Source organism: Boleophthalmus pectinirostris, unplaced genomic scaffold, assembly GCF_026225935.1.
Source record: "Boleophthalmus pectinirostris isolate CB_2022bp ecotype Guang Dong unplaced genomic scaffold, ASM2622593v1 HiC_scaffold_19, whole genome shotgun sequence".
Classification (NCBI taxonomy): domain Eukaryota; kingdom Metazoa; phylum Chordata; class Actinopteri; order Gobiiformes; family Gobiidae; genus Boleophthalmus; species Boleophthalmus pectinirostris.
The window spans coordinates 26310275-26334374 of NW_026571140.1; the positions used below are offsets into that span (position 1 = coordinate 26310275).

Here is a 24100-nt window from a genome sequence, read left to right on the forward strand (position 1 = left end):
ACTGATCTAAAAAAGTGCCATGCTCTGAACTTTTGAACACTTAAGTGTCTCAAAGCGAGTGGTTTTACTGGAGACAGGAAACAGCTGACATGAGGTGTGCTCACAACTTTATAGCCTGTTATATGCAGACATATCCTGCTGCAGTCTTTGTGATCCAGGATTTAAAATCTCATAAGATTCTCCTTGTGTCTGTGGTGTGCTCTTTTTGTCGCACATTTAAAAATAGTTTAAAACCAGAAGATTCTGTAGTGTGTGGCGGGCTTAAATCTGAGTCTGAATCTGAGTATAAGTATAAGTTGACAGAAAACAATGGCAGATAGGCTGTGGCTAGCACAAGTTTAATTTTAAAGACGATTAAATGAGCTGCCAGAGAATGATTGATGGACTATGGGGACCGCTGCCTCTTGTGGTGGATATCTACAACAGGTCTTTAATTACAAGGCCCTTTGTATCGATGCTGTCCGCCGCAGTGTGATATGAATCATGCATGTGGGAGAATAGATTTTACTAGCTGGTCAGTGATCCTATAACATATTATCCACGTGAATGTCATCAGGTAAGGAATGCCCAGTCATCACTTCCGAGAGAGAGAGGCCTCCATGGATCAGGAGCTGCACTATATATGCATTCTCTCATCTGTTTACGCTGCTGTTTATTCACATGGCTTTGATGAAGACCGATGGTGCAGTGTACTTAGACCACCTTACAGTGATGAGTTGCCGATGGACCTTTTCCAGAGCGGAGTTTTCAGATGACTTAGATCAGCAGTTTAGGTGTGCCAGTCTTTGTTATTTGTCTTTATGGCAGCAAATAAATTATGTAAATTGGGGGGTCTGCCATTTACTTGTCTCTATGGAGATGTTATTGATTGTCTGGAATGTTCCACAGCATTGTTCATTCACGCATGTATAAGTAACCCTTTTTTGGCTACATCTCCAAAACTCAAAATGCTCTGTTCCGCCCTTTGTTCAGCAGAGATTGGCAATCCCAGGGTTGAATTTATCAAATGATTTTCATGAAGATATATGGAGTTTAAAACCACAGCGGAGAACTTTCTGTATTACCAAATCACAAGGTGGAGTGTTGAGCATTTTCTGTTTGCGAGAAGAACTCTGTTGATGTGTGACAACATGTGTGAATGAAACAAAACACAACCCTTGGTACGTGTTTGACGAGGAAACATCGAGCTCAAGATCGGAAAATAGCGCAACATTGGCCCTTTAAACGATCTTGCATTTGTTTGACTATAGCTGTTTCTTGACCCAAAATACCTGGAAAAACATGCATTCATACTGTGATTGGGCTCGCAACTCCACAGATCTGACCTGTAACTTGCCCTGGCATTGTAACTCCAGGAGCGTTTAATGTCATACTGTGGAACATGGGCATCAAAGCTTTTATATCTTCATGGTAATAAGCAGTTTTGTAACTATATGAAAAAATTCTGGAAATGTCTGATATCTTCTACGTTTAAGCCTTCAAAGTAATCGTATGAAGTAAATGTTATGGGGTCTGTCACATGCATTTTTACTTGGCTTTGATGTTAATTCCATAGCAGATGTATTTTGGTCTGTTTAGCTCAGCTCTGATTTTAGACGCCGCCATATTGTTTACATACGCTAGTACAAACAGTGGATCTTACGCACACTCGCACACACAGATCCTTCCTATTTCCAATCCCCAAATCTCAGCCCGTCATTAGAGATGCTCAGTGTGTTAAAATTAACCTCCCCCGTGGCCTTTATTCTGAGACATGTACAAATATGGAGAGAATCACTTTACTTCCTTTGAGCCTGGGTCAGTTCCTCTGGGCCATCCACTGCAGGAGGTGTTCAGAGCGTGTGCAGTGTACCTGTGTGCACCTGGACCTCTGCCAGTGTGGAGCTTTGACTTCTCCGGAAGATGAAATAAATAAGAATGATTTTTTATTTATGTTTTTTAAGTTAAGTTAGGGCCTCATCATAACATCTTACCCTTCATGCTTTCCAAAAATCCCACAAGACTTACCTTAATATTTTTCATTACTCTTGGATACTTGTGGTTCAAATTTCAAGACTTTTGAGGATGCTTGAGGACATAATCTGTGTAATTTTGTATTAGAGCTGAAGTTGAAAGACATATTTTCTTACTTTGATGAGTCATAAAGTTATATCTTTAAAAGTGAAGGATTTATAGTCTTTAGCTGGTCTCTATTAAAAATGAAGTTGATCTTGCCTAATGGAAAATGGATGTTTTGTATGTGTTGGTTTTGTATGTTGTATGTGAGATAGTTAAATAGAATAAAATTAGGGAATGGAAGTACAGACCCTCATTGTAATCTGACTGTCTAACCTTAAAAAAAAGATATGTTAAGAAAAAGATATGTTATGAGTTTACTATTATCTTGAGTCATATTAATAAAATATGGAGGTCGGTTAAATCAGTGTTTAAATCAATCATCATCATTTATCCGTATTCATGATTGCACGATGTATTCAATTTGTGTTCTATTTTATTTAAAGCAGAGTGAGCTGGAAAAGTTCATGCCTCACAGTTATTATTGTCTCAGTTTAAATGAATGTAGTCATCACTATTCACACTCAGTACAATACTGAGCCTGTGGTCTTTCAAAAGTATTGAACCAGTAATTGAATATTTGTCTTAATTAACCACTATAACGTAGCGCTTCTTTTGTTTGAGCCAAACGGTTTTCATAAATTCTGAATAAAACTTAATAGATTAATGCAGTATTTATTCACACAGTGGAAAGCATTGTTCAGTGGAACAGAAAGGTCACCTTTATTAATCATACTAATTATTTACAGTAATTAGGCCAGATATCAGAGGAACACTTTGAGGGAAAATGGATTTTGTACGCTCAGAATGACTTCAAGGGTATGCACACGCAGCAGCCTGCTGCCTGTGCAGTTTAACCACACCACTCTGGCCTCCATTAGCAACAATATACAGCTTGAGATTTGTCTCTTTGTGTGCAACTTGTGGTGATCCATAAATGACATGGTTCTTATGAAACATTTACATTAAGAATGCTTGAACACATATACATTATGCACAATGCACACACACTATTACCTAATTTAAGTTTTTGGTATTTTGCTGCTAATAGACTGTTATTTAGTTTTGGTGCTCATGTTATAGAATACTGATGTAATTTTGGAAAGCCAACACTCCAGATAAGGCAAAGTGCCATACCCATAGGGTGTATATCCACCACATGACAAAATTAAAATAGAAATGAAGTGGAGAAAACTCTTGCAGGGAACTATATTTCCAGGTGACTGCTCCTTGGCCTATACTGCTGTATCTTATTCCCCACACACGCTCTGAACAGTGTTTGTATGCGACCCATATCTCCACTGTAGCCTCTTATCAGCTTTTTCACAATCACTGAATGTTGTGCCCAGACTCAGGTTATGATTGGACGGCAAATCACTGCTGGAGCTGGATCCGGGGCTGGGGCTGGGGAGAGCCTCCTCTCACCAGACAGAATAGCTGTGTGTGAGACGCCCAGGACTTAGTGATGTCAAGGAGCTAGGCATTTGAACTCGGCAACATGTATTTTTAAAAATGTATACTATCAAAATATTTTTATTCTCTGTTCAAATGAAGTGGAATAATAACAATATAAAATGACATGACAAATTATGATATTAGGAATTGTCATGTAGACAGCTAAATATTAACTAAAAAATAATACATTTTGAAACACTCAAAGACAATGTCAAATGATTGTAATGACGTTTATTTTTAAAAATGAAAATGATTGACATGAAAAAATCTGCAATAAAATGATAATCAGAACATTGACTGAAAATTATACTCTTTAATTCACTTTTTAATTTTCAAGGGAACATTTTTATTATCACTATGTCATCTACTTGACATTGTATTTATCATAAATATGAAGATAGAATGAACACCTTTTGTTTTTATTTTTAACAATGATTAATAGTGCTAGACAGCATTTATTTTATTATAGGCCTCTTTCTTTATTTTCATTGATCCTCTTTTTATTTAGTTTTGATTTGTTACCATGATTTCTTTAGACTTAATATAGATTTCTTCTGTTAATGTTTGACCCTCACATTCTTTTGCTGCAGTGTGTTAGAATCTGCACTGACATGTTCCCAGCTCCTGAAATCCCCCGGACAGACTGAGTCCAAGGTCAATAACTCTCTGGGATAATTCCCCGTCCAAATATGTGTTTTGGCAGCAACAAGCAGCTCTGTGCAGCTTTGCTCGTGTTTGGCTGCATCTCAAACTCTCAAACCATTGTTAGTGGTTAGTGGACTTTTACACGTCTTAATGGTCATTCAACAAGCCAGGGTAAATAGTCTTATGTTATGAGTCATTTAAGTAAATGGAACATGGTCAAGGGATCGGTCTTAATTGAGTGCAAGAGTTAATCAAACTTGTCCCTGGATAAAAAGGCTAGATTTGCGTTAGGAAGGGTATCTGGTATAGAAATTGGAATGAATGAAACATAAATGTGAATTTGACTGATGCAACATATTTTGGTATTAATTAACACCCTAATCCTAACCCCTTAATTAAGTATTGCTTGGATCATCCTTATGAGTGTGGGGTCTGGGACTTGAACTCAACACTGGGCCTTAGTATTAAAACCTGACTATGCTTCCACACAAGGAGGTTTAGATAGGAGCTAAGAAGGACAACTTGGAGACAAACTAGCTGAGATAAAATCAGAAGTGCATAGTATACTGCTTCTGTGAGACGAGTTGACCAAGGAAACTAAAATGTTAAAGAAGGACAAATTCTGTAACAACTGGATGATGCCAGATCTAACCACAGAGAAATGACATTGAACTGTAAGTGTCATGACTAAGACTATGTGGATGGAAAATGCCACAACAATCCTTGAACTGTTTGTTTAGGAATTAAAATGCCCTTAGTTGACTTTTATGTCTCCATACACCACTCAGACACTGTGCCAGTTTCATTGAATAGAGAAAGATGTAATCCTTCACAATTTTGCAGGAACTTTTTATTAATAGCTTGGGCCCCTCCCCTTTTCCATCACTACCACAGAGCTGTTAGAACAGAACTGCGGGCTGATCCACCGGGGCCTCAATGTCCTTGATTCAAATCTAATTAGGAGAAATAGAAAAAAAGCTGGCCCTGCAGGCTCTCGGTATTTAAACAAATGTAGTTGTAATGGGGGGTCACTCAGCTGAGAGTAAACTAGAATGACTGACCAGGGAGTGCTTGATAGATCATTTAACCCGAGCGAGGGAAAAACCCACTTCTCAAATGAATAAACCCCAACGTCATTTGCACAAACCAGATACAATGGAGTGAGAATTTGCCAAAGAAAGTACACACAAGGTGCCCTTTTGTTGTATGGGCCCCAATGCAGTTTTGCGATTGACTCCAATTAACCCACATGTTGTAATATTAGCTGCCAGGAGCAGAATGAGGTGATCCAGAGACTTTAGCAGACCCCACCACGGGCACAAAGAGCTGGGACTGTCACTGGGACACAAATGAAGGAGGACTTTTAACAAGGCACTGTTTAAAACTTCAACACAGCTTTTGATGCATGGCTTCTTATATTATATTTAATGCGATGTGTGTCATTGCACAAATTATGTCCTACAGAGAGAAAGGTGGAGTATTTAACTTTTCTGGAGGAGAGTCCTTTACTTGCTTGTTTCCATGTAAATGTTATTTTTATTGCTCAGAAATATCTTTAAAATCATACATTCTTACTGTGAGTGGAGTCACGTCACAGATCTGACCTATAATGAATATAGATTTAATGCCATACTGTGGAATTTAACTGGCAAAGCAAAACATATTCATATAGACAAGTAGGTTATGGAGCCTTGTATGGTGAGATGGTCCACTAGTTTCACCTATGCCTGTTTCCACTACACCGGCCTCCGCAAACCACATATCCAAAATATTGTATTATAGGTGAGGATGCACAGATGCAGATGCAGTTCAATAGCAGGTGTTAATACTCATCGATGTGATGGCGATAGCACTATACCTGCCAGGTTTTATTTGTCCCTCACAACTCGTCTCTGAACACAGATGAGCATAAAGAAGCACATTAACTGTTGTGCACATTAAGCTCAGCTTTAATCAGATGTGACTGTCACATGAACTATGAGAAACCTTCACGGTTTTTATATTTGCAAAAGAGATTGGTTCAGTGCTTTATAGTAGCAGGCAAAAGTGGGCTGAGTGGTGCTGGCAGCTTTTTGTTTGTACAATGTACATACTTTGTGACTTATTGTAACGAAATACAAAAAGACTGGCCAAAGTGTGGCCATGGTAAACGCAAGATGACACTCACTATTATGTTAAAAGTGTCTTCTTAATAGTTAGTGCAGAGCACAATTTGCAAAGATGAAGTAGTAAATATTAAAAGCACTTCTCTGAATTATACTGGAATTATGCCTAACTACTGTGACGTTAGTAGAATTTTAAAACAGCCCCTCAAATAAGTATTCCAGTGAAAAAGTAGGCTATACTATAAAAATCCTATGAAATGTATTAGATTTACCCCTGTAAAAAAAAAAAAAAAAGTCAGTAAGTCAGTACTTGGGATCACCAAGTACTGAAAATAAAGTACTCATACTTGTACTCATTTTGGAAAAAGTGGTATCGGTGCACCCCTAATTACAGATTCACAAATATAGTAATGGGCACCGACCATAGGCTGTATTTGTAAATGCCATTTACATATGGACATAGTTAGCGCCGTAGCTGCCACATTCCAAATAGGAAGTGATCATGGGTGCACTTCTGGCTCCACTGACTCATCATTGACTTCGGCTCTTTAGTTATGATAGTCCCAGTCATAATTGCAAATTTGGAACTGTGCTTCATATTCGCCCCTATAACCACTAGCCTCGGTGAACGCTACGAGTGACGTCACACTTCATTAGTCCACTTTGTTAAACAGTCTATTGCACTGACACAAAATCCCCAGTGCCACCTGTGTGTGGCTCCTGACATACAGCACCTTTAAAGTATTGTTAGACTAGTGTGTGGTCCTTTGACACAATCCTAATGAAATATGAAATCTGCAGTTGCGTAGAAAATAAACTACTCATCCTAGCCTATATTTTAGCACATCAGAAGTGAGCCAGCTTTTTCAGTCCAAGGTTAATTTGCACATATCAGATCTGGGACTCCTCTTTGACTGGTATCCAACTGGCAGCATCTGGACCCACATCAATCTGAAGTGAATACAGCGTTTATTTGTGCTGATGGAAAGTGGGCAAAACAGCTAATTGTTTGAAGACTTAATGACAGCTGATGGAGACAACTGCAGGTCCACAGATTTACTTTTGTTTGTTTTTGTACCTGGTGTTAAAGCCTGTTTAAATACTGGTTTCAAGAAGACTATTATCGGCGTTATACTTGATGTGGGTTAATTGTGAATTTGTTTAATTTGTTTCACCTTATAATCTATGTATTTATTTTACGAATAGTGCATTTTGACCAAACATATAATATGCCAAATTTTGTTAAGAGGCATTGTTTTCATCTGTTGTCACAGGGCCCCCTGAAAAAGTGCAATAAATTACTCTCATAACAATAAAATACTATTCTTTAATAATAAAGGTGCACTATGTAACATCTCTAGTTGGGGATCTGGCTCCTGCCTGTTTCCATGGAGATGATATTTCTTTGCCTGGGATGTTCCAAGTCATCTATATTAATTTATTCAGTTGCGTGTGTTTTTATTGCAAAGGAAATGCCTTGAAAAACATGCAGAGTCACTTCTCCATCGATCTGGTCAGTAACTTGGCATGTGAACTGCTTGTCTCTATGGTGAACAAACCATTGATCTCCAGAGAAACAAGCTGTTGGAGGAAAGTGTCCCTTTGAAGGTCCTATATTACTCGAAATGGACTCTTAAGCCACAATATATAATGTTGTTGTGTTTGTTTCATTCACACATGTTTGCGTAACCATTTATTATTAATCTGTCTACATCTCCAAAGCTCAAAATGCTCTTATTAAGCCAATGATGTTCATTTTGTCTTCTTATAGGCAAGGCAAGGCAAGGCAAGTTTATTTGTATAGCACAATTCGTACACAAAGTAATTCAAAGTGCTTTACAGAATAAGAAATACATTAAAATCACAATAAAAACAAATCAAAACATAAATAATCATGAAGATTAAAATTAAAAAAGAGAGACATAAATTGGAGAGAAGAGTGCGGAATGAAAACCTTTCAGTTATATGCACAGTCAAACAGAAATGTTTTGAGTCTGGATTTAAACAGCGTCACAGAAGAGTCTGTCTCACATGTTCAGGAAGACTGTTCCAGGTTTTAGCTGCATGAACCTGAAACGCTGACTCCCCTTGTTTAGTTCTGACTCTGGGCACCAGCAGGAGGCCGGTCCCTGAGCTCCTCAGAGTGCGAGATGGTTCATATGACACTAACATGTCACAGATGTACTTTGGTGCTCGGCCATGGAGAGACTTGTACAAGCAGAGCTGCTTTAAAGTCTATTCTCTGAGGCACAGGAAGCCAGTGCAGAGACCTGAGCACAGGACTTATGTGCTCGTACTTCCTAGTTCGAGTCAGGACCCGAGCTGCAGCGTTCTGGATGTTCTGCAGCGTCTCACAGCTCGTTTGGAGAGACCAGTGAGCAGACCATTACAGTAGTCTAACCTACTGGAGACAAATGCATGGATAAGTTTCTCCAAGTCTGATTTAGACAGTAAACCTTTGATTTTTGCTATGTTTTTTAGATGGTAAAAGGCGGCAGATGTTATTGATTTTATGTGACTGTTAAAGTTCAAGTCTGAGTCCATTATTACCCCTAGATTTCTTGCCTGATTTGAAGGTTTTAGAAAGAGAGACTGGAGGTGACTGCTGACACTGTCCCTTTGTTTCTGTGGACCAAACACTATGACTTCAGTCTTGTCAGAGTTTAGCTGGAGAAAGTTGTTTTGCATCCACACACTGATCTGTTGGATGCAGTGACCAAGTGAGTCCACTGGTCCATAGTCTCCTGCTGCCAGAGAGACGTAGATCTGAGTGTCGTCTGCATAATTGTGGTACGACACGTTATTGCTGCTTATTAACTGGCCTAATGGCAGCATGTAGAGATTGAACAACAGGAGGCCCAGGATTGACCCCTGAGGCACCCCACAGGTCAGGGCCATGTCATCTGAGACACAGTTTCCAATTTCAACAAAATACTTCCTGTCTTCTAGATAGGACTTGAACCAGTTTAGTACAGTACCAGAGATGCCCACCCAGTCCTCTAGTCTCTGTAAGAGGATCCCATGATCGACAGTGTCAAAAGCAGCACTCAGATCTAACAGGATCAAGACTGAGACTTTGCCTGCATCAGTGTTCAGGCGGATGTCATTTGTTACCTTGATAAGAGCATATAAGATAAGAGCAGTTATATACTTTAACTTCTTGGGTTCTTTTTAAAGACAATCAACAAGGTAAATCCACTTTACTGCATTGTCTTTAAAAAGAACCCAAGAACTCAAAATGCTCTCTTCCACCTTGTGATCTCATGAAGAGGTAGTTTTCAAGTTAACATCTACATTTTATGTTTTGTTCCGTAGAGACTGGCAATTCCAGGGCTGAAACTATCCAAATGATTCTAGTGAAGATGTTTGGAGTTTAAAAACACAGTGGAGCACTTCCTCTATTACTGCGTAACATCACATAGATCAGAAAATAGCGCAATATGGGGCCTTTAAAAGGGTCCTTTACAGTGCGAGTAACCACTAATTAATCAGCTTCAGCAATATTTTTAATCACTTGTAAGTCTGTTTCTTCATATTCTTATCAGATCACACAACCAGAAAAAGCCAAATAGATAATATTGTTTGTATTTTTATTCACTTTTTTGCTGGCTTGGTGACAGCAGAGCGCCCGCTGTGCAGACACCAGGCTGCGTGTGAGCACATTACTCACACCACATGCTTCAGATTAGCACTGAGGAGAGGTGCATTGTGGGAGCTGACTGTGACCAGCGTGTCTGTAGGTCCTCTGCTGCCACTAACTATTCAAGGAAATGTCACCAAACCCCAGTATCATTCCAGTCTACAGTGTGAGTGAATGCGTTATTAATATGCAGCTCTCCATTTGAATGTGCTTGTTTACAAAGATGGAGGAGAGGGGGTGACATTTAGTGCATGCAGAGCGGATCCTCACTATTTATGCTTGTGAACTGGAGACATGGGATCCTATTAGCCAAGCTTCAGCGCCGCTCCCAAGATAACACGCCTTTTCCACTTTTCTCTTTGTTGGTTTAGTTCTCACCCCAGAGATCAGAATAATGGAAGAAAGACATTTGACACTAATAAAGAAATACCACTGCATTTGCTTATGTTAAACACATTGTTTAATTGAAAAAGTAAGCTTTTAACATGTAAAGTAGCAAGCTGTGAATCACCTAATAAATGTTTTTTTATTTTTTTTTATGATGTGATTTACGCACATCATGTAAAATGAAGGGGAAATGTAATATCTGGTACTGTAGCCTTGCTTCATGCTAATGGAGCAGTGTTGTATTAGATTGTGTGTATATTTTGAGCACAGGTATTCAGCTTGATTGTGATTACATGTTTCCTATTCTCTTGCTGTTCTTGAACTTGAACTTTGTAACACTGTAATTTCCCCATTGTGGGACAAATAAAGGCTTATCTCATCTTATCTTAGACAAGGCAAGAATAAGAAAAAGAAATAAAATATAAAAAAATACATATTAATAGAAAAATGTAATAATAGTAATACAATCTCTGATTGATTAGAGCTCCAATATTGTGGTACATTTAGTTTCTTATAGAGATAGATCGATTAGCAGTGGCCAATATTTAGTTTGGTCTAATCACAAGCCTAAAAATGCATACACTTTTGTTCAAAGATGGGACTACAAAACTACGCTCTTACTAAGGCTGTCCAGTTAATTGAATTTTCATTTTTTTGAGAGAGAAATGCTAAATAAATGTATCGTGTAACTAATAATAACTAATACATAAGCATTGGAATAATTGTAATTTCAATATTGACCAAAATAACCGTGATCATGATTTGTTCCATAATTGAACAGCCATAGCTCTTACCCAGTTTGTATTTAAAGAAGGTCAGGCATGAGTCTGTACTAAATTAAAATGAGATAATTTGGGAAATTACCACAACCTGCCCTAGACACTGGCTCAAAAATATCAGTAAAGCTCGTCTGCCATCAGCTGCTTTGGATTCTAAACAATCTCTGTCAGCATCAACCATGAAAAAAAGAAAATATATTGGACAATCTCTAGCTTCTTGCATTATGGATATTGACTTAACACATTTCACAATTAAGATAATTTAGCTCTAATGCGCAGCTTTATTTCAAGCAGCGAACAGTAAGAAGGACATCTTAGAACCTTTGCCAAGTCATTATATAAATTACAGTACAACATTATAGTCAAAGCTGCCATATTATTAAAAGAATAGGCGCATTTGAAAGCTGAATATTGTGTATTCTGAGTACTCAAAGCTCTTAGTCTGTAACCTAATATTGAATTAAGGCCCATCTCAGGCTCTGGGCAAATAAACAGTTATGGATCTAATGGGAGATGCAGCTTCAGATGATAATGCGCTCTGCACTTGTGTCTGTGTCTAAAACTTATGAATATTTTGTTACAATGTGCAATCAGAAACTTTGCATTAATCATTCATAGTCTATGTGGCCCATTATTTCTACTATTCAATTATTAATGCTTTCGACTGGCTTTCGTCACATAATCAAGTACCTTTGGCTAGCTCCTATACATAGCATTATCGGCTATTAGTTTACAAGTAGGCATGGAAATATTATAGAAAAGTGTGTTGTTGACTTTTTAATCTTTTAAAAATCTTATTTAGTGAGTGAAAGTTAAAAGATGAAAGATGTTTCAGTTATATTTTTAAATAACGATAATTAGTTGGCTCAGACTACAATACTGGCCAATCTCACATACAAATAGACTGCATAGACCACGAGTAGGTGGACAGATTTTTAATGTTTTTTTCTTAATAGTATATATTGTCAAGGTTAAAGCTATACCATTTTATTTATTCATTTATCTTGTGAGAATACAACAGAGGTGGGGCGACCAATTACAGATGGGAGCTTTAACTCAAAGAAAACAAACTCCAAATGTTCAATGACTGTAACACCTTTAATACTGTTTGAGACAAACTTAATCATAAAAAAGAAATAATAAATAATTATCAATACTGAAAATAACTCATATAAATAGGACAACATCTTTACTTTTAAATTAATAATAATATATACGTGCCTAACCTATTCTTCTTTATTTCTCCCTGTAGAGTTTTTCCTGGAGTTGCTGGACACCTCGGAGAAGTCCTTGAATGGCATGTTCACACAGACCTATGGGAAACTGTACATTCAGAACTCGGAGATCTTCCAGGACCTTTTCACAGAGCTGAAGCGCTACTACACCGGCGGCAATGTCAACCTGGAGGAGATGCTCAATGACTTCTGGTCCAAACTTCTGGAGCGCATGTTTCAGCTGCTCAACTCGCAGTACCACTTTACGGACGACTACCTGGAGTGTGTGAGCAAATACACAGACCAGCTCAAACCGTTCGGAGATATACCGCGCAAACTCAAGGCCCAGGTGACCAGGGCCTTCATCGCAGCTCGGACCTTTGTACAGGGCCTGATGGTGGGCAGAGAGGTGGCCAACAGGGTGGCAAAGGTGAGTGACTCAGCATGTTTGGTGAAGGTGATGTCATGTGCTTTGTGGATGGTTTAAGTTGTATGATTTGGATGAAATGCTTTTGTTTTTATGTCACAGTTTAAAAGTGCATTGTATAACTTTTCTTTTGAAGGGTTACCCATCTGCTTGTCTCCATGGAGATGTGATTTATTTGACTCTTGTGAGCTTTAAGTCATGTTAGAATATTGTTACCTCCTCAAAAACATATCTGCAGTTGTGCTTTGTTTCATTCACACATGTTTGAGTAATCCTTTATTATTAGTTTGTCTACCTCACCAAAGTTCAAATTTCTTTTTTCCACCTTGTGATGTCATGAAGGTGTAATTTTCAAGTTAACAGCAACATTTTACCTTTTATTTAGCAGAGATGGTCAGTTCCAAGGTTGACATCATCCAAATTATTCTAGTGAAGGTGTAATGGGTTATAAAAAGGACTCACAGATGTTTGTGTGTGAAACATGTGTGAATGAAACAAAACACAGCCCCAGGTGTGTTTTTGATGAGGAAACAACATCACAACATACATTAGAAAGTAGTGTAATATGGGCCCTTTAAAACATGAATTCTTGGTGTGAATGAGGTTCCCTATCCACAGATTTATCTATTTATTTATTTTTATTTTATTTGGGAAAAACTACTAACTGTAGAAAACTAAGAAATTGAAACAAAACTTTTTGATGACAGTCGAGCTGTTTTGCCTTTGGCTGTTGCCCTGATGGCTGTATGTATGCCACGACTGGAGTTGTAAACATTTAATAATGTATGGTCCTTTGCATTCTGTACTTTTTAATTGAGCCCTAATTATTTACACCAGTTACTTTTCACTGCTAAGACTCTATATTTTATGAATAGCTGCAGGGGTGAATACAGTGAGCAGCAATGGGCTAAAAGAGGTAATTTAAAGAACAGTTCACTTGGGATAGGATAGAGTTTTTCATTTCTTTTTCTTGACTGACTTTGTTTTTTAGATATTTACATATATAATCTCTGATCATCCTCTTCCTGCTTATGTTTTTTCATATTAAAATATGTTTATAATGCTCGCCCACATTGAAGATTAGAAATGCATTATGGGAGTTTAGTTCTTAAATCCATGTTAAACACTGAAAGTTATGCAACTGTTAAATGATGTAACCAAGTCTGTTTACCAGACAGATGGGGGCGTGTGTGTAGATCAGTCTTATGAAAAATGAGAAACACGTCAGCACTGATAAAGCTCACACACAAGAAAATAATTTATTTAGGATAAAAGTGCAAAATTAATGAGTTGTATGGGACGTGCCTCTCTGAGCTATAGTTTTAAAGCACACCTCTGCACAGATACTAATGATACATGTGAGCTGTGCTGTTACTGCGGTTGCCTAGTCTTATTTCTCAAAGCAACTATTTATTGCTTCAAGGAAATGTGAAATTGAAGATGTATTCAATTTTGTTGTTGTAAAAATGTAACCAGATATTAATCAGTTCTAATATTAGTATAAAAACTGGATACTCATGAATAATTATCAATACTAAAAGCAATCATATTCAATAGGACAACATTGTTCCTGAAAGTTTTAGAATGTCATGATTATTATCTGAACAATATAAGACTGTAAAATCAAAGAAAATACTATTATTGTGTTTGATTACATTTGAAAAGTTTTGACCTTTTACTATGACAACAACACTAAAACACACGTATCAAAACAAACTACAAAGGTAAATATACTGTATTTTGTTTATTAAAGGTGCATTGCGTAATTTTGTTGGTGGAGGATCCGCCATCTGTTGTCTCCATGCTGACATTATTGCTTTGTCTGGAATGTTGCACAGTAAGATTTTAAACATCTCTGTTTCCATGAGGACAAGCAGGTGGTGCATGTTACAGGTCAGATCTGTGGATAGGCTAGAGTGTACACAGTAACAATTGTATTTTAAGGTATTATTTAGCAATATAATTCATTGAAAAAACAAATAGAAAAGTTAAATGTCATACAGCGCAAGATGTCAAGCAAACAAAACCAGGTGGTGGACCATCTAACACTAAAGTAACATAATTCACCTGTAAAGTAAATATATAGCATTTAAAAAGTACCACTGGGCAATCTGTCACAAATGTTCAAAAAGTTTACAAAAATAGAGGCAATAACAACAAATAAAAGATATTAAGTGATTTCTCATCACTGGCAGATAGCTTGTAAATTGCTTATTTGAATCTCCATAATAGCAGATAAATGATAATCAGGGCACGTTAGCACAAGAAGCTGTTAAATGAGGTGTCACAATTGTTTGCTGTTGCTCGGGTAAACAACCCGTTTTTCAATTGAAACTCCAAACATGACGGAGTCTTGGCTTTTGGCTCTGAATCTCCAGCTCCTGTTTGATATATACTGTGTGTGTTCCCAAACAGCTGGCCTCTGGTAATTACACAGTCTTATGGAAGTGTGTGCAGATATACTGTAGTGTGCCCTGCTGCCATACATCCAGCTCCTCTGAGTCAGACCTCTTCAATTGTTTATCACCATCTCTTAAACAGTCTGCACCACTCCTCTGCGGAACCAGCCATTTGATGAAAAGTTAAACTGAATACCTCTATACATCTGCCAAGCCACACTGAAAGAGGGGTCCGAAGGCGCCTCCATTGCACTAGATCAAATCCCACGTTCCAGATCCGTCATAAATAATGGAGCAGAGCAGTAATGCAGGGAACGCCGCAGCCTGTCGGAAAATGAGCTGTGGAAAAAAGGGAGAAGAGGTGTAAAGTTGTTCGACACGATGCCTGACCTTGACCCTTTTGTCCTCTGTGAAACCCACAACCACCCACCCAACTGCAGGGTTTGGTCATTTTCAGTACAATCAACAGTGGTGGTTATTATGGTTGAATCATACATAGACTGTATATATAAATGGACATAGCTAACCCGCTTGCCGCCGCGTTCCAAATAGGAAATATTCCTGGGGGCGCTTTTGGGTTCATTGCCTCTGGCTCTAGTTGACTTTACACTGAAACCTCCCACATCCCACCCCCCTCTCTCTGTAACTGCTGCTGTGATCCTTGTCATTTTGGTCTTAAAATGTTCGTTTTAACCTCCTCTACATGATCTTGGATTCCTATTTATGCAAAAAAAAAAAAAAAAAAAAGTACTAGGAAACAATGTATTTATATGTTTGCGTTATGAGTTTAATCTGCCTTTTTACATATAAATACCAAAATACCAAATCTTTAGCTTACTCACTTACTCACTTACTTCTGTCTGGAAATATTCATGGGGGCGCTTTTGGCTCCATTGCCTCTGGCTCCAATTGACTTTACACTGAAAAATTGTCACCTCTCTCTCTGTAACTGCTGCAGTCATCCTCATCATTTTAGTCTTAAAATGTTTGTATTAACCTGCTCTACATGATCCTGGATTCCTGGTGTTTTTATTTTGCTATTTTGACTTCAAATGACTGGAGTTGAATGACGTCATACTCCCTTAGTTGACTTCTTGATGTGTTCGGTCTGTGGGTTGTATTCAAGAAATCATTACGCTCTATGCAGCAACAAGCGTAGACAAATATGCAAACCTTTTAATCCAGTTCATAACGTGGGCAAATGGTGTTATATTAAGCTATTCTAAATCAGTCTTTGTCAATCTATTGGCAGATGATTATATGTGCTGACGTGATACTTTATGCTTCATTTTCCACAATATGGCATGACATTTATATCTGACCATTTACCTTAAATTCAGTAGAGATTGGCAATTCCAGGACTGAAATGATCCAAAAAAGCCTAAATAAGCAGAATTTGTGATTGTAAACATGCATAAATGAAACAAAACATAACTCCAGGTCTTTTTTTTGATGAGGAAACAACATTATAACTTAGATCAGAAAACAGTGTAATATATCCCTTTAAAACAAGTGTAACTGTGGCTAACACTGTGCTTTGCAGTGCTATCTCTTTGGTTATTGCATTTTGTCTCCTAGAGGCTGAATGGTGGTTTTATGGCACCAGAACATTTATCTTCATACATCATAATTTGCAGAGCTAGACCTTACAATTGTTATTATAAGCCTATAGGCCTTGGACCACAGACTTTAATACCAGCATAGCATTCTTTATGGGAAAAAGCATTTGGAAATAGGAACACTGATACACTACATATATTTTAACTGAACCATTTGCAGTGTCTCTTTAAATCCGTTTTGTGATTTCTTGACGGAGCATTTAAATGTTTTTGCTGAGCGAGCACAGGCTAATAAGAGAATCTCAGCACTGTGCCCATTGAGGAGCTGTTGGGGAGCTTGGTGCAATCAGACACTGTATTTCCAACGCAAATGGACTGTGCCCAGCTGGCAGGCAACAGTTATTGGAGCACTTCAGGGGTTTGTCCTCCTTTACCGGCTACAGCTCCACATTCAAACTCTTTTAGGGCTTACACGGGGACCTGCATCACCAATTTATTTGTCAGTTTGATTCCTTCACAATCATGCTTTGTATAAAATGTATTTCATTTGAACTGGACAATGCTTTATTCTGCTTGAATTCTTTCATACAGTAGTGGTGTAGCCAACTAAAGAAGTTCTCAAACCTATTACTTATCTCTATGTATCTGACCCAAACTGTACTCACCCAAGACTACACCTGCACAGGAGTTCATGCAAAAACAACAATTTATGCAAAAAAAAAAAAAAAAAGTACTAGGAAACAATGTATTTATATATGTTTGCATTATGAGTTTAATCTGCCTTTTTACATATAAATACCCCAAAATACCAAATCTTCATCTTACTCACTTACTTCTGTCCCCTTTCTGCTGTTGTCCCATATAAATCTGTATAACCCTAATGATTAGTCTCACAGACTCAATCAACCGATTAATGAACTAAACGACTACAGCTCTATCATAAAGTAAATAGTCTATTCATGATTATGTTACAAACCAGGAAGGCGTTTGGAAACATGCGATTACAACTTCCAGCAGGCTGTGTTCGCAGTAGTAAATCTGACAAAATCTAGGAAAAATTTGAAAACTTCCCAGTTTTCTTCGTCTACATGTCATTGTCGTGTTCTATTATGTTCGGCTAATCAACACTTACAACCATACCTCAGTTTTCATCATTTCCCCACTGACACAATCTCCGAGCGCACTGAATACATGTAATTAGAAAAGATGAGGATGCCAAATTCAAGATGATTCCAAACAGCACATACATATACAGACTTCATTTTACCTCTGATCACATTTACTTCAATGGGATACATTTACTTCACAGTCGGTCTGTGAGCCCAGTGTCGGCAACTACACCAAAAGCCGTCATCGCATGTTTCCAAATGTCTTCCTGGTTTGTGACGTAAGTGTGAATAGAGCCTGTTAAATCATTGAGCAAAAGATCTATATTATCATTTCTATTGATGCTTTGTAGAGACGTCACTCTGGGGGTGTTCTACATGTATCTCTAATGGTGGAATGTTCACTATGAATACATAAGCAAACACTGTTGCTGACAGTTTGTCTGATTGTCTGAAAACTCTTGAAAAATCACAGCCTGTAATCATACAAGCGTCCATGGTCCTGTTTAAGAGTTTGATTTTTAACAAAAAGGTGAGAGTGAATAACTAAATAAACTGTTGGCAAAGGCTAGCGACCTTGTGACTGTCATTTTATATGCGAGAGACTTGTTTAAACACACAGATCATCTCACCTGTTGTAGTTCCAGCTAAGCCAGTTCTTTACGGTCAGATTGCATTAGAATAAAGCACAGGTTAAAGTCTAATAAACCTGCAGATAGAGCAGAGCCTACAGTTAGCAACACACCCCCAGGGAAAGCTGATGACTTCAGCTGCAAAGTATCAATAGTGCTGTCTCAAGCAAATCTGCTGTATCAAAAGAAATAAAAGCCCTAGTAACAGATTTGAACATTAGTTAAAGTTTGGTGTTCCCTTCCAGCCGCAGTAGTTGAACCATTAAAGCCCTTCTTAGCAGAGGAAGTATGACTTTAAATGACACTTCAGCTCCTATTGAACCCTTAGCTGTCTGTTGGTGGTAATTTTATATCGGATACATAATTCATATCAAATTGCATATTGAACACAGCCCCTGGTAGTGTCAGAGGCTCATGCAAACCTGAATAAGCAAATCACATATGAAAAGTCAAGTTGACATGGCACATCCACTGGCCTCTTTTACCCATCTGTCTTTTCCATTTTCCATGTTATTTTAAGCAGAAGGGGCGACACAGATCACGCAGCATTCATAATTACTGCTAACAAGCTGTAGCACTGTCACGTCACAACTCAGAATAAACTGTATTGCTCCATTAAAAAGCTCCATATTATGCTACTTTATTATCTGCTGTATCTTAAAATGATGTTTCCTCTTCAAAAAAAAATGCCTGAAGTTGTGTTTTGTTTCATTCACATATGTTTAACGCACAAAACCCCTGCGTATGTAGGCTCACTTCTTCTATGAAACTGAAAATACAATGTTCCACTTTGTGATCTCATATGATAGAACGGGAAGTGCTCCACTGTGTTTTTAAACTCCATACACCTTCACTAAAATCATTTGGAGATTAGATTCAGACCTGGAATTGCCAATCTCTACTATCTCAAATCTCTTAAAAGTAGATGTTAACTTGAAAACTACCGCACCATGACATCACAAGGTGGAACTGAGCTTTTTTTTTTAGCTTTGTAGATGAAAACAGACCAATAATAAAGGATTACTCAAACATGTGTGAATGAAATAAAACACAACTCAATTTAGCGTAATACAGGACCTTTAAAAATACATTTGATTTGACTTTTACTGAGCTGTTTCCAGGATTAAACAAGGGATATCTTGGGATTACAGTTCGTGATGACCATTAAGAGTAATCCAGTGGTACTTAAAACACAGCTCACATTAAAGTCCGCCGTACATTACAGAGATTTAAACCTTTCGAATGGCTTTAAAGTTGAAGATATTTAGAGCACTTATCACTCAGAGAGGCTGCCCTTTTGCATGCTGGGATTGAGTCAGGATGCTTAAAGGGTAGTTTGTGCAGTGAGAGATTTGTTCTTCCTGATGGCTCATACTCGTGTCATGTTGATCTCATTATAGACTCATTTCCACTGGCTGTCAGATGGTTTCTACTCTGGGGTTTTTCTACATTTACCTTTGGTCCGAGTGCTGGGAGAATGTGGGGTTTTTACTGCTGCTGCGTGGGACAGGCTGTAATTACTACATCGTCTCATAACACTATAATGGTCTTTAGCTTTATTCTTTTCTGTGTTTTATGCACTTGCCTCACTGCACTTAAGACATTTAGACAAGGGGAGAATATTTCATAACTCTAGTACTGGCTACGTAGAGCATTTTCAAAGTAGATAAAAAATAAGTCTTTATGTAATGTTATCATGTTACTCAAAATTCCTATGAAGTATAACAAATATTATGAAACCAGTACACTATGTTAATTTTCTGGTAGACAGTCGGCCACATACTTGTCTCCATGGAGATTTATAGCTTTGCCTACAATATTTCTTAGTATGGCATTACAAATACCTCTTCATGGACACAAGCTGGTGACACTATCACAGTATCATTAAGAAGCCGCCGATACGATACATACCTCGATACATGGACCACAATGGGATACATATCTTGATACAGTGAACTTTCAATCAGTACGATATATTTCAAATCGATTCAATAAAAAACTAAGTCTAAATCATGGCTGTGATATTAAAAGTCTTAAACCACTTCTTATGTAAAGTTCATATGAGACACATTCATTTAAATCATTAAAACAGTGAATATTAGGGGTGTAACGATATACAAGTCTCATGATACGATATCGTCACCTTATGAACCTCACATTTCGATATTATTGCAGTATCGTGGGAAAGCTCACGATTAGGGATGTAACAATATCCAAATGTCTCTGTACGATACTTTCATGATATACATCTCACAGTATGATATTTAGTATGATATTTTGTGGAGGCTAATAAAACTGTGAATATGTTACTTTTTCTCTTAAAATGCCTTGACAAGACTTTATCCAAAGAACTAAGACTTAAAAGTACTGTAAAAGAACTGTTATTTCCTCTTGTAGTCTGCACTGAAATGGCACAAAGGATTATGGTTTGTGTACAGTAATTATCTGTCTTTTTTTTTTTTTATATGTATTTTTTTATATATATAGTTGCACCATAAATCTTAATTTAAGCAACGAGACTTGCAATTTGATATATTGTGATGGTCCAGGATATTATTGCGAGAACTTTGACGATGCAATATCACAATATTTTGGTTATTGTTACATCACAAGATATGATACATACCTCGATACATGGACCATGATACAATACATTGAACTTTCGATTCAATACAGTATATTTCAAATCGATTTGAAAGGGTTCAGTAAAAAGCAAAGACTAAATCATGGCTGTGGCACTAAAAGTCTTTGTTAAACCACTTCTTGTGCAAAGTTAATATGAAACACAAATATTTTAATCATCAAAACAGTGAATATATCAAATGTGTCTCATAAATGAGTTTCCTTCCTCCAAACAAGTTACAAAACTGTAGCACTGTAACAAAATAACTAGTAAAATGTACCAAAAAATACTCTTGGAGATATATCGATACAGCAGCCCACGATATTGATACTGTATCATCACATTAAACAATATGATAAATCGATATTTCAATATTTTTACACACCCCTCCAGGCCAACTTGTCGATCAGATTTATGGAGAAGCGCCTTTTTCTTCTTTTATTTTATTTTATTTATTTATTTATTTTGAGCCCTTAATGAAATAAATGCATGACAGATGTTTGATGGCATACTATGGAACATTCTGGGCAAAGCATAACATCTCCGTGGGGAAAAGTTTACATAGTGCACATTTAAAAAACTGGAGCTCTGTTTTATATTACATTGTGTGTTGTTTTCTATATGCAGTATATTGGTTCCACTCTTCTTAACGATTTTGGGTAACTAATATAGAATTGCTACCATTTACACTTTAATAGCCCCCCTTGCAACTATTAAACCTTTCAACATATTAATTTGCTTGTGCCTATTGAAGTTGTGAGACCAAGTTTGGATATGGCTATAGTGGGAATTCTTGTGTGGTTATAGGCAACGTAAAGCCAGACTGAAATGACACGGTCAAATTGGAATAAAGTTAGATGATGTAAAAGAAAACGAGGAGTGAAACTGATGTAGAAATTGCGAAGCTCATTCTTTCACTTTGCTGATGAAACTAATGAAAAAGTACATAGTGAAAATGGTCCCTGCAGATTCATATAGTCTGCAGAAGTTGGAGAGAGCAGAGTTTGGATGCGGCCGGATTCGGGGCAGATTAGCTGACCTCCTCCATCAGACTGTGGAGCTGCTCTGTTTCTCACCACCATCCACTCCACAACACAAGCACCACAAGCAGAACGCTCACAAAGTCTGTCTCTCTCCACTGCTCTCGCTTGACTTGGCTTGGTTTCCTGTCTGTATTTGTTCCCTCTCTCTTCTCCCTTCCCATCTCCTCCTCTCCTCTCTCCCTTTCCTTCTCTACTTTTTGCCCTCTTTCTCTGCTCCGTCATCTTTGCTTTCTCTTCTTCCCTCTTGCCTCTCTCACCTTGCTTGCTCTCCTCACCTCTCATCATCCTTCTTCTCCTCTCCTCTCTCCCCCTCCTCAACTCTTCCCTCTTGTTGTCTTCTCTCTCTTCTCACCTCCTCTGTCTTCCCTCTTACCTCACCCTCTCTCCTCACTCGTCTTCTTTCCCTCCCTTTCTTCTCTTTTTTCTCCTCTCTTGTCTGGCACTGAATCTCTCTCTCCCCTCTTCCTCCCCCTCTTCTCTCTCACTCTCCTCCTCCCCTCTTGTCTGGCACATATCTCTCACAGCTTACAGAGGATGCAGCTCACCTCCCCTCACCTCCTCTCTCTCCTCTCTTCCTTCTCCCTCTCTCCTCACTCCTCCTTCCCCTCTCTCTTTCCTCTCCTGTCAGGCACTGGTCTCCCACAGCTTGCAGGATATGATGCTCACCTCCTCTCTCTCCCCTCACTTTTCCTCTTTCCTTCTCCTTTTCTGCCTCTCTCCTCACTCCTCTTTTCTCCCTCTCTCTTCTCCTGTCAGGCATTGGTCTCCCACAGCTTGCAGGGAATGAAGCTCACCTCCCCTCACCTTTCTTTCCAGTCTTTCTTCTTCTTCTCTCTCTCCTCTCCTCCTTCTCTCCTTCCCTCTTGTCTGTCACTTTTCTCCCACAGCTTGCAGGGGATGAGTCTAACTTCCTCTTCCCTCTCTTCCCTCTCCCTTCTTCTCTTCCCTTCCCCTCTCTCCTCTCGTCCCTCTCTCTCCTCCTCTCTTGTTGTCTGGCTCGGGTCACTGGTCTCTCTCCTCTGTCCTCTCTTTCTCCTCTCCTCTCCTCCCTCTCTCTTTTCCTCAATCTCCTCCTCTCTTGTTTTCTCACACTCTTCTCCCACAGCTCTCAGAGGATTATGCTCCCCTACTCTCTCTCCCTTCTTCCTTCTCTCTTCTCTGTACTCCCCCTCTCCTCTCCTCCTCTCTCCTCCTCTCTTGTTGTCTGGGACTGGTCTCCCACAGCTTGCAGGTGATGCTCTTTCCCCTCTTCCTACTTCTCTTCTTTCTCTCCTCATTCCTTCCTCCCTCCTTCTCTCCCCTTCTCCTGTCAGGCATTGATCTCCTACAGCTTGGAGTGGATGATACTCACCTCCCCTCACCTCCGCTCTCTTCCCTCACTCCTCTTTCCTTCTCTCCTCCTCTCTCTGCTCTCTTCCGTCTCCTTTCCTGTCTCTCTCCTCACTCCTCTTTTCCTCTTTTCTCCCCTTCTCTCTTCTCCTGTCAGGCACTTTTCTCCCACAGCTCGCAGAGGACGATGCTCACCTCCCCTCCTCTCTGTCCCCTCTTCCTTCTCTCTCCTCTGTCCTCCCCCTCTCCTCTCCTCCTCCCCTCTTGTTGTCTGGCACTGGTCTCCCACAGCTTGCAGGGGATGAGGCCACAGTGGCAGTGCTGTGGCGGCAGATGGCAGCTGGCTCACCACGTTTGGCTCGTCAAAGGGAAATGTGCCGCACCAAAGATGTCCTTTTTAATTAAAAGATTCTGATCAGAGGCGAGCTGCAGAATGTCGAGGAGTGAGAGACAGCACGCATCAGTGCTGGGCCCATAAAAACGCATTATGAAGTAATATAGTCTGTGCTCTACTTTGTACAGGACTGATTTCATAACTCCAAGATGAAGCTCTGGCGGACATTTGAAAGGAGATGGAGAAAAAAAAACTAATTTCAATATGTTACAAACCCAGGCATAAGTACCCTTTTATTTAGATTTTCAAATTAGTTTTAGTAATTCCATTTGTTCCTCTTGTGTAGTATATTTTTGTAGTAGAGTAAA

At 38.6% G+C, this 24100-nt stretch overlaps 1 protein-coding gene across 1 annotated transcript in view; it reads left to right on the top strand.

Annotated features, from left to right (window-relative positions):
• Window positions 1-24100, top strand: part of LOC110173018 (glypican-6-like) — a 181387-nt gene that overhangs the window by 82391 nt on the left and 74896 nt on the right. The window contains 1 exon segment of the mRNA XM_020938992.2: window positions 12319-12710. Coding sequence (XP_020794651.2) covers window positions 12319-12710 — 392 coding nt within the window.